A 10,161-nucleotide genomic window follows, 5' to 3' on the forward strand; every position below is an offset into this window, starting at 1 on the left:
GGCTTGGGTTCTTTCTTGTCTCCTTAGAGAAAGGACGAGGTCTCTGTGAGAGCTGGGAAGGGATCTAGGGCCTGTGCCTTTGGCAGGATTTGTGGCAGAATGGAGCACGCAGTCGCAGAATTCAAGATGGAAGCTGGACAAGTACCCAGTGATATGAGGAACAAAAGACAGCTTAAACTTTTGCCCAATTTCAGGCAGAGTCTGCAATGATGGTGATCCAGCGGATCACAGACACACCGCCTGATAAATCAGAAATCCATGCTGGGGCAATGCTTTCAAGACAATGCGCTAGGACTTCAAGACCATACGGACTCCTGCATAGATATTTATGTCTCTATGGCTGTTGAGGTCACTGCGTTCATAGAGGTTAAAGTGGGAAAGAGCTAACTGGACATTTCTGAATTTATTTGCAGGGAATAACGAAGACAAGGAAGATGAAAAGACACAAGGCACACTCACTCACAGGTGACAATGAATAATCTGGTGCCGGTAATGGGTGGGGAAAATGTGGAGATGGTTTCAGAAAGAACAGTAAGTGAGGGGAACAAAGTCACAAGGGCCAGAGGCAGGAGAAGGAAACGTGGAGGTTGTAATGATTTAATTCACTCAACCAACAAGGAAAAGGCTCTGTTAACTTCAATGTCACTCGTCTCTATGGACCTGTAAGTCTGACACAAGAGAACGCAACACCCTTAGGAAATCATGCACATAGAGAAAAGGTCTATTCTCTCCTGCAACAAAAATCAGGGTGAGACACATATCGAACTGCTACACATTAATGATGGTCTCTCGAAGGAAGCAAACTAGCAGTGCAAAAACTAAAGGGATGATTAACCGCATTAAACAACAAAAATGCAGTGAGATGAGAAAAATGTACCTGTTCTGTAAACAGTCAGAGAAAGAAGCATAGAATGGAGACCACCATGGGGATTATACAATGAAACAAGAAGGGACTTCATTTGAAGGGGAAATGTGATGATCTCAGATATACGAACATCAGGAAGTGCTCACTATCCCCGTTTCCCCATGCAGACAACCACCAAGTGTCCCATGTCGTGACCAAAGTCCGCATCATGCCCCAATTGGTACTAAAATACATCCGAAAACCCAGCTTTCTCTGCGTTTACCCTCATGCCAGAGTCAGTTTACCCTTGGCTGCTTGGTTTATGTCCTGCCCACTTTATGCAATACTATTCATGCCACCCTTCTTCTTTTCTGAGTTTACGTTTTTCATGTCTCTCGTCTCCTGGTATACTCAATCCTCTTTCTCATCACATTTTTTCCCTCTTTCTCATAATCTTTTTTTTCCTCCATCCTCTAAGCTATCTCTGCTGGGTCCTTGTTCCACTTGTCTTTCCCTCTTTCTCCTTTTCTCTCTAATGGTCTCCCTCTCTCTCCTGTTCACTTTCCAACCACACTCTCTTCCTAGACAGGGCAAGTTTCCTTTTTCTCTCTTCATGGGTGCCTTAATTCTGTTTTAGGTGATCCCACTCTCATCCTTCCCATCCAAACCGTCCCTTGGTTTTTGTCTTTCCTAATGCCTTTTTTTTATCTTCACTCATCTGTACCCCAACACCCTGAGCAGCAATCTGCTCTATATGAAAGATAATGGATTCCCCAAGGACGCCGTGAATAAATATTTTGTTTTTTGTTCCATTGAACATGACCTGTCCTCCTCCTACAGACCTTACAGTGATTCTTCATTGTCATTTGACAGACACGAAATCTTCCAAACCCTGGATGCAGAGGGTGAGTACTCCCACTGTAAATGGCACAAATTCCTTGCGGTTTTCTGGTAATGTCTATGTTCTTTGAATCCAGCACCCTGCATTGGCTGAGAGGTGCATCCCTGCCAATGGGTTCTGTAGACTCCTTCTAGTTTGAGTTGTGCTCCTGAAGTTAATTTTAAGAAGCATCCTGTGGGCGGATAATTTTCTTCTTCTAGTCTCAACTCCTGTCACCTGGCATTTCTCACAACTGCAGACTGTTCCTATCAAGTCAGGTTCAAGAGGGGAAATAGAGGGATAATGGAAAAGTCTAAGCCATCATTTTGTTACCTGGAGGAATTTGTGAAAAACATCTCTTTTCCATCCTAAGAATTCTCATACTCATGGAATGATGTTGCTACTTGTATTTCCTGAGTAGTTTTGTACAAACTCTCTGGCTTTCCACACAGGTTTGCAGTCTGCTCAATATTTGCAACATGTATTACATGGTTCCCAAGCTCAAAGTTTTTCCCCTGGGGTGCCAACCCGCTTCTGAAGCATTTGGATACGAGATCCTGAACACCAAATCCTGCCTCTTTCTGTGTTTTCAATGAAGCCAAAGCTCTCATTCTGATTTTTCATCCTCCACCAATGGCCATGGGTTTCGTCCTTTGTGCAACACCATTGATTTCCTCCGTGTGGAGGTTGTAGTTTCAATCACGTGTCTAGTCTCGGCGGTATCATCTCATGTAAACTATCAACAGCCTGTGTACCTGATGGGGGTATTGGCCTAATTTATGAGCAAAGCACACAAGCTTCCCTATCCATTATCTCCAGAAAAGTCCTCCCTGGTGAGCAAGATCCCACTGGGGCCGCCATTTCCTCAAGCAGGGAGATTCAAACACAGTTTTCATCTCCTCTCCCGGAGGCGATCTTCCGGACTTCTCTTCTGGGCGAGGTGGTTGGATTGTTAGGAGCCTTTACTCATGAAATCATCTTGTAGGAAGAGCCAGAAACTCTGTGGTGTTCCTGACTCTCTCGGACTATTTTATAGTGAAATCGACCATGAACAACTTGTCCTTCAACCTTTTCGGGTCAGTAAGGGCCTTTTCACACTGGACCATCCTCTTTCCTGTTTCCCCTTCTTCCCGAGGTGCAGAGAATCGAAGGCTTTCTGAGGATCACAACAATTCATGACTGAAAATGTCACACAGGTCTTTTGTGTCTGTTGTGTGCCACGCCCCTCAGCAAGTGAGCTCCGTGGACACTATAACCCATTCGGTCCTCACAGGGCCACTCTCAATAGGTGAGGTATCTCATGTTGGAGCCGAGGGCACTGAGGCTCAGCAAGGTCACTTTGCTAGCCCCAGACCCCCAGTCAGTGCACAGTGGGACTGTGGCCCCCGTTTGGCCTGACTCCCCAGCTCAGGCTCTGTCTCCTGCTCTCAGCAGTCGGAACATCAGGGACTAAGCGGGGATGGTGCTCACCCTCTTCCTTGTGCTTTGTTCCAAACTATGTCAAACAATTTTAAACTTAAACAGAAAAGTTGGAAGACATCCAAAGAACTCCTGTTTCCACTCATGCCGACCTGCCAGCTCCTACCCTCTCCGAGCACTCCGTCCTGTGAGCAGAGCCAGCGGCTCACCCAGGCCCTCCCAGGGGAGCTGCAGCTCCATGAGGAGCTCTCTCCGTGGAAAATCAGCCAGGGCTGAGAGATCTGTCTCCCCAGCCCCTGCCCTCGGGGCTTTTCTGCTCTCACTTAGAGTTGTCCTGCCGCCCTTGTAAAGCTGCACATCTCTGTCTCGGTTACCCTGACAGCCAGGTCTCGGTCCCCATGAGGAGGATGAGAAATGCTCAGACACACGTCAGAAGTGAGATGTGTGTGATGGGGCATGGCCTTGCCAGGCCATCGTTCAAAATGCAGCAGGAAAGGACAAATTGCCCCATGCAGATGGGCTGAGATAAGTGAAGAGATCACCTAAATTCTACACAGACCCGTCCTGTGTTGGGGTTCGCTGATGACAACGTGTAAACACTGTGTATGGCAGCAGAGGGGCTACAGGCAGTACAGGGTACAGCCCGAGAGAAGTCCTTGTGGAAAAAGACCTGGAAGCCAGAAGAGGCATGTGGTGCAGGGCTGGGGTGGGGGCTGGAGGGCAGGCTGATTCCAGAGGATTTATCTAAGGGAGGTGTGGGAAGCGATGCTGTAGAAGAAAGAGGGGCCAGAAGACAGAAGGAGGGAGTGCAAAGGAGGTGCAGAGTTGAGAGTGTGTAGCAGAGAGGGGAGAGGAAGTTCCCCCAGCAGAGCAGGCACAGGATGGGGCAGGATCTGGGGTAAGAAGGCGGGTGAGACATTTGCTGGTGAGAGAGGATGGAACCAGGGAACGCACCTTGAGGGAGGCTGGATGGAGCACGGACAGGAGTCAGGAGAGTCTGTGATCTGGAAGACGAAATGGCAACAGACACACAGAGACATTTCTATGGAACAGTGAACCCTTGGTGAGAATGAGGATGGCTAGAGGGCAGGAGAGAGGGGAGCCCATGCAGTGCAGAGCAGGCCCTGCGGGCCAGGAGCCCGCCTGAGTCTGACCTGGACTGGCCTGAGGCTATTTGAAGTCTTTGTTAGCCCCCTTTCTGAGAGTATGTGTTCATTTCACAGTCAAAATATACACGTTTATTAGGGAGAACTGCCCAGCCCCCACCGAGGGGTGTGGGACACAGGATTGAGCGCTCTCTTACCTCCCTGTGAAGAACCACAAAGTCTGACTCTGTAGCACTTCTCTGTCCCTAAGTTTCCAATCAGGGACTCAGACCTCTACTACATGTCCTGTAGCTGCCGGTGCCCTGCGTGGCTATAGATATTTACATGTGTGGGTGGGTGGAGGGCAGTCAAAAATTACAGACAAAGCTGCTCAAAAGGCCGCAGAACTGTACAAAACTTCGGATAACTCGGTCCCTGTTCTACGGTTTCCCAACTGTGTCTTCTACCGGCCCTGAAGACTTGTGGCCGTACTTCTCTCCCTGTTCTTTTCTACTGTGGGTACACATCAACATTGCTTTCTCCCCCCTGTCCTAAGGCCTCTCTAGAACCTTCTCTCTAAGCTATAGGACTAAGTTAATGAGAACAGATTCACAGGCATGACTTCATCCTTCCATCCAAAGTCCTCTGGACTCTGGGTTTCTCACTTCTGGGACACTGCATCCTGTCACCTGCCATCTCAGCATCCCCAGGGACACATGTGAAGCTGACAGCTCCTTCATGTACATGAGGTCTGCCTTTTTTCTTTGGGTCACTGGGTGGTCTCACTGACAGGCATGGACATTAGAAATGGGTGGGCTCCCAGGGCTGAGGAAAGGAAACCTGGGATTGGTCCCACTGAGCCCTCTTCTCCTTTCAGCTCCCACCCTGGAGGCCGGTCACCGAGGGCCTTTGAGGACAAACTGGAGTTTCCAAAGGCCAGAGCTGCAAGCTTCACAGACACAGCTGCAGCCAGGCACCCAGGTGACCAGTTATCTGCTGCTGCAGCTGGACCAGTTGGACTGTGGTGATGGCAAAGCCAGGCTTGGCCTTTGCTCCACCACCTGGAGCTTTAGAGCCCACGGTCCCTTCAGAAATCAGTGGCCGCTCTTCCAAGGTGAGAGAGAAAAGGGGAATAGGAAGCTCTGGTCCATTGTTAGTCGTCAGAGGGTGGGAGCCGGGAGGTGATGGGCCTCTCCCACACCTCCTAGCAATCTCATCACTACTGGGTAGTGTGAGTAAGATCAAAGAAAGAGAAAATATGAAAGTGTCGCCATTGGCCTCACCTCACCCATGGACTTTCAGTGGCCTTTCTTGTTCTGGCCACTCTGCTTATTTGATGTCCCTCCTGGGTGGAGGATTAAGTCCCAGTACGATCACGAATGACAATGGATCCTGTTGGCTGTGGTTTTATTTTTCAGGACTGGCTTTCGATGCTTCCCTCAGAGGAAAGAAACCTCCCAAGCTGGAGGGTGATGCTCTTGAGGGCTCAGCTGCCTTAAGTGCCCAGAAACAGAAGATTATCAAAAGAAAACTGCTCTTCAACAAGTGGAGGATAACATGCAATTTCCCCAGCCTTCAGCTGAGGGTACTGAGGTAATCACATCGGTGGCTCTTAGATGCACTTATGCCTCATGGCTCTCTAGCTAAGATTCTAGCTCAATCTCCCGCTGTCTCTTCTCTTCCTCATTTGTTCACTCCAACAGCTGATGCGACCTCTGTCTGGCCTTCCCTCTGTTTTCCATGGGGGCTGCCACCCTGCCAGGCCCTTCCAGCTCCATCTCGTTTGCTCTCTGAACTCTGCTGTGTTCCTGCCGCTGCTGTCCTGATATTCCCTCCCTGCTTTCATCTTAGCCACGGGGAAGCCTGAGCCCATGGTCCTCCTCATCACAAGAGCATCATTGATGCCGCTGAACACAAGGCACTTTGCCGGAAATCACACACTTTCTTCATTTCTTTGCCTTCCCTTCCCAGCTTCCCCAACTCCACTGCCTCTTTCTTCTCAATGAATCACTCACACATGGATCTTCCTCCTGAGTCGTTTTGGGAATCTGACCTAGGACAACCCTTAACCGTGGACCTCTCCATGTGAAGAAGAAGAAGAAGTGTTAAAACTGAGGACAAAGAGCCCAGATGACAAAAACCAAATGAGAGCCTGGGTCACAGGTGGGAGTGCTGGACTGGCCTGGAGCCAGCTTTCTCCTCGGCCCACATGTGCAGGCCTGTGCTAATGTGCATGGGGCTTCCAGGGACTCAGCATCCTCACCTCAGGGCCTCATTGGAGCTGGCATTAACACTGCCCTGTAATAAGCACCTGGTGAAAATTTAATTAAGATCAGTGCCTTGAACTCCCACCTGGAGATTCTCATTTAAATTGTCAGGAGTGGGGTTTGGGCTTCAGTACATTTCAAAAGCTCCCCACGGATTCTAACATGCAGCTACACGTGACAAGGACCATTCCTCTGCGATGATCTCAGGTTCAGAATAGAAATGCCCAGAATGTGTGGCTGCTTCATTAAAAAGCCTGAATATCCATCAGCCATTGAGGGGATTTGTATGCCTCTCTCAACAGCACTCTTTGTACAACGTGGAAAAAAGTGAGAAGATAAAAGAGGTAGATGAATGGATTAGACTTGTGACCTCCCTTCTTTGAGGAGAGTTTCTCCAACTTTTCTGAAGACAAGATAAAACAGGAAACGAGCATTTCATTGAAACCCAGTGCACAGAAAACAATACCTCCCTTATTACACACAATAAAATTTAGTATTTTCTTTCATATTTTTCATATAAAACTAGAAGTTCCTATTCCATCCAATTGATTTCAAGTCCCATGCGTTCAGCACTATGGTTTGAGAATTTAGTATTGATCAATTTTTGTCGTTAAGTAAAAGCCCCAAAGAGAATCTTTATGCTCATTCCCTTAAAGAGAACGTAATAGTAAGTAACAGCTGAAAGTCAGGAAAAGATTGCATGTTTATGCTTCTTATGCCATTGTCTCCACTGGCATAAAAGACTAAAGGAGAATCTTGCCCTATGCAGTGCTTTGTGGGGAATAAAGGGGTGGGGTGGGAGAGAACATAGTCAAACCAGGTGCCTCATGCTTCCCCTTCGGAGTTTTTGGTCTAGATGTTGAGAATATTCCTAGAAATGCCCTAAGGTGCATCCTGTGTGGAATCAACGCTAAAGAATGAAGGAAAATGCATGGGGCCATGGTTACCGTCCCTGCTCTCTTTTTGTTAATTCCATTTTGAGTTTCTCCTTTTTTGGTTCTTTCCTCAGTCTCTTTGGAGAAGAATTTCTCTGTAAACCCTTTTTTCCCGTTGAGCCAAAGTGATGCAACAGTGTCTGTGGTCTGTGGACACCTCCAGATCGGAGCCCTTCCTCTCACCTTCCACCAATTATGGAAAGGGCCTGAGGCCTGGGTTCCAGTTCAAGCGTTGTGCCCCTCCTCCTCAGAGCACTGGGACGTGGAGTTAAAGAGGGTGTGCTTCTCTGCCCAGGGTCCTCTCGTTCCGACAGCAGTCTGTTTCTGAATGTGGGGGGTGGATGCTAAGCACATCCCTCCCTGGGAGGGGTGGGAAAGCCATCACTTTGCTCCAGACTGAGGGGCTTCAGGAGTGAAGTGGCTGCTGAGGAAAGGCTGGTAGGGCTCTGGCTAAGGCTCTGCAGCCGCTCTGAGCTGGGATGTCACCAGGCTCCTGGTGGGGTGAGGACAGGGTGTCCCTCGATGCTGCACCACAGCCTGGATGGAAGTGCAGGGAGGTGTTTCTTCTACCTTGTGGCTCTCACTTTCCCCTTCAGCGGCCTGTGCTCCTCCTTCAGCTCCTCCCCTCAACAGGAGCTCAGCTTCCTGCTGGCCTCTGTCACCACATAGCCATCCCTCCAGGCTCAGCTATCATTGGGACCTGCAAAGACTCACATTTCATTTTTATTTTCTCTTTCTGTCTCTCAGATACCAAGATCTCTGGAACTAAGGAAAGATATTACTGATCTGAAAGAAACCGCATCACAAAAAGTACCATTTTCACTTGATGAAAAAAATCTGAAACAGCAAATCAACTTAAAACCCAAACAGAACAGTGAAGGGATCCTATGCTGAAGATCAACATCACAACCACAAAGCACTCTCCAAGGTTTTTACTGCAAAGCCTGCTTTGATGGGAAAAATCCCAGCCCTTCGGCCTCCAACTTCGCTAAGTCACTGAGGAGACCACCGCCTAGACCCACACACGGTTATGAGAGACCTTAACCCTTGGTGCTCTCAGTTCCCGTCCTGCACATCAGCAGAATCAGGAGCAACTGGCCAAAGACAACATGACAGACCCGGCGTTCTGTGCCACCAGCTGGGCTGTGCGAAGAACAGACAGCACTAACTATGCAGTGCTATGGTGACAACGTTTAGCCTGAATTCAGTCATGAGGTAGTCCTGAGACAAGTGCAGAATCTAGACCACTGCACAAGACAACTGGCCTCACCTCTACAAACAAGGCAACGTCACCACAAGTAAGATAACAAAAAGGAGAAGAGACTTTTGGGGTTCTAAACGACTGAAAAGATTTCTTTAATCCTTTGGATCCAAAAACCTCTCCTCACCTTTTGTTGTTTTTGGTGGTGGTGACATTGCCTTGTTTGTAGAGGTCAGGACAGTTGTCTGGTTCAATGGTCTACATTGTGTACTGGTCTGACCACTTCCTCATGACTAACTCAGGCCGACCCTCTTGCCAAGAGCCCTACGTAGTTAGTGCTGGGTGCTTCCTAGTGGAGTCCACCTGGAGACCAAGAATGTCCGGTGTGTCCATCACTGTGACTGCCGTACTAACATGGGTCACGTTGTCATGGAGGGGCCTACGAGATCTGTTCATTGTAAGGGCACATTTTCTCCTTTCTATAATGAGTAAGTAATTTGGTGAGTGGTACTTTGAGAGTGTGTGAACATCCTCTTTTCTAAAGATCTTTCTCTAAATATTTTACCATCCTTAATGATCCCTGATGTATGTCGATTAGCATATTTGCATTTATACATTGGAAATTTTCTAATCCGTTCATACCTATAGCCTTGTATTTGTTGGCATTGTGCCATGAAAAAGAACATTCCTTCCCCTTCTATGCTATTAAAATTTTTGTTTTGACTGTCACTGTGGACTCATGAATTTTTTAAATTCGGTGTTATAATCAGCATCATCGTGACTGACTGGGTGGATATAAACATAAATTAAGATAAACATTCTTCTCTCTCTTCTTCATAGTTACGTCCTACAGTCTCCCATACGTTTTAGGCTGTATTACCCACCTGTAGTAGATGGTATTTACTATTTTCTGTTTCCATGTTTCTGTGTGTGTGTTTCACTTGATATTTAAGAACTGCGTAGCTAGTGCTGTATATTTCACTAAGTGTTTTTGATATCTTAGTCCCTTACTAACTTGTCAAACTTCTAATAATTGCTTTACGAGTTTGAAATGACATCTTTCAACTGCAAATTTTTACCACTGTGACCATCCAGGACATTTGTTCTGTTTTTCTCCTTTCTTCCATCCTTCCTGGCCACTTCTCATAGAATTATTTCAACCCAGTTAAAGGAATACCATTGACACACTGTTTTTCTCCCCTTGGCCCCTTCCAGATTTCTGCTTTAGATCTACAGTTAAATACATTCAATGATGACCAGCTGTTCAAAAGTCCCAATTTCCTCAGTCGTCTCTTGTTGGGTGGAGTTCATCCTGAAAAGACTCCTCAAGATGGAAGCAGGACTCCCTGAGCGTTGTGTGTGCCACACTCTTTTCTGCTGCCTTGAGACAGGGACAGCTGGGTGACTATGAAGTACTTGCCCACGATGACTGTCACTGAGTTTTTATAGGGTATTGTCCCGCATTGTTGTTCTGTTGAGGTGTAGACGTAGATTGATTTTCTCTCTATTGTATGTGAATTGGCTTCTTTG

At 47.5% G+C, this 10,161-nt stretch overlaps 1 protein-coding gene across 14 annotated transcripts in view; it reads left to right on the forward strand.

Annotated features, from left to right (window-relative positions):
• Positions 1-9,360, forward strand: part of LOC138924040 (neuroblastoma breakpoint family member 6-like protein) — a 31,475-nt gene extending 22,115 nt beyond the window's left edge. For 4 of the 14 annotated variants that reach the window (XM_070266780.1, XM_070266781.1, XM_070266782.1 and 1 more), the window contains 5 exons: positions 414-465; positions 1,685-1,749; positions 5,106-5,342; positions 5,647-5,821; positions 8,178-9,360. In XM_070266780.1, the coding sequence (XP_070122881.1) occupies positions 414-465; positions 1,685-1,749; positions 5,106-5,342; positions 5,647-5,821; positions 8,178-8,199 (551 nt within the window). In that variant the 3' untranslated portion in view covers positions 8,200-9,360. Of the gene's footprint in view, positions 1-413; positions 466-1,585; positions 1,750-5,105; positions 5,343-5,646; positions 5,822-6,199; positions 6,387-8,177 lie in introns of those variants that run through there. The other 10 variants (XM_070266783.1, XM_070266779.1, XM_070266784.1 and 7 more) reach the window with 4 other exon arrangements.
• Positions 9,361-10,161: the final 801 nt, after the last annotated feature.

This window comes from Equus caballus, chromosome 5 (assembly GCF_041296265.1).
Source record: "Equus caballus isolate H_3958 breed thoroughbred chromosome 5, TB-T2T, whole genome shotgun sequence".
Taxonomy (NCBI): domain Eukaryota; kingdom Metazoa; phylum Chordata; class Mammalia; order Perissodactyla; family Equidae; genus Equus; species Equus caballus.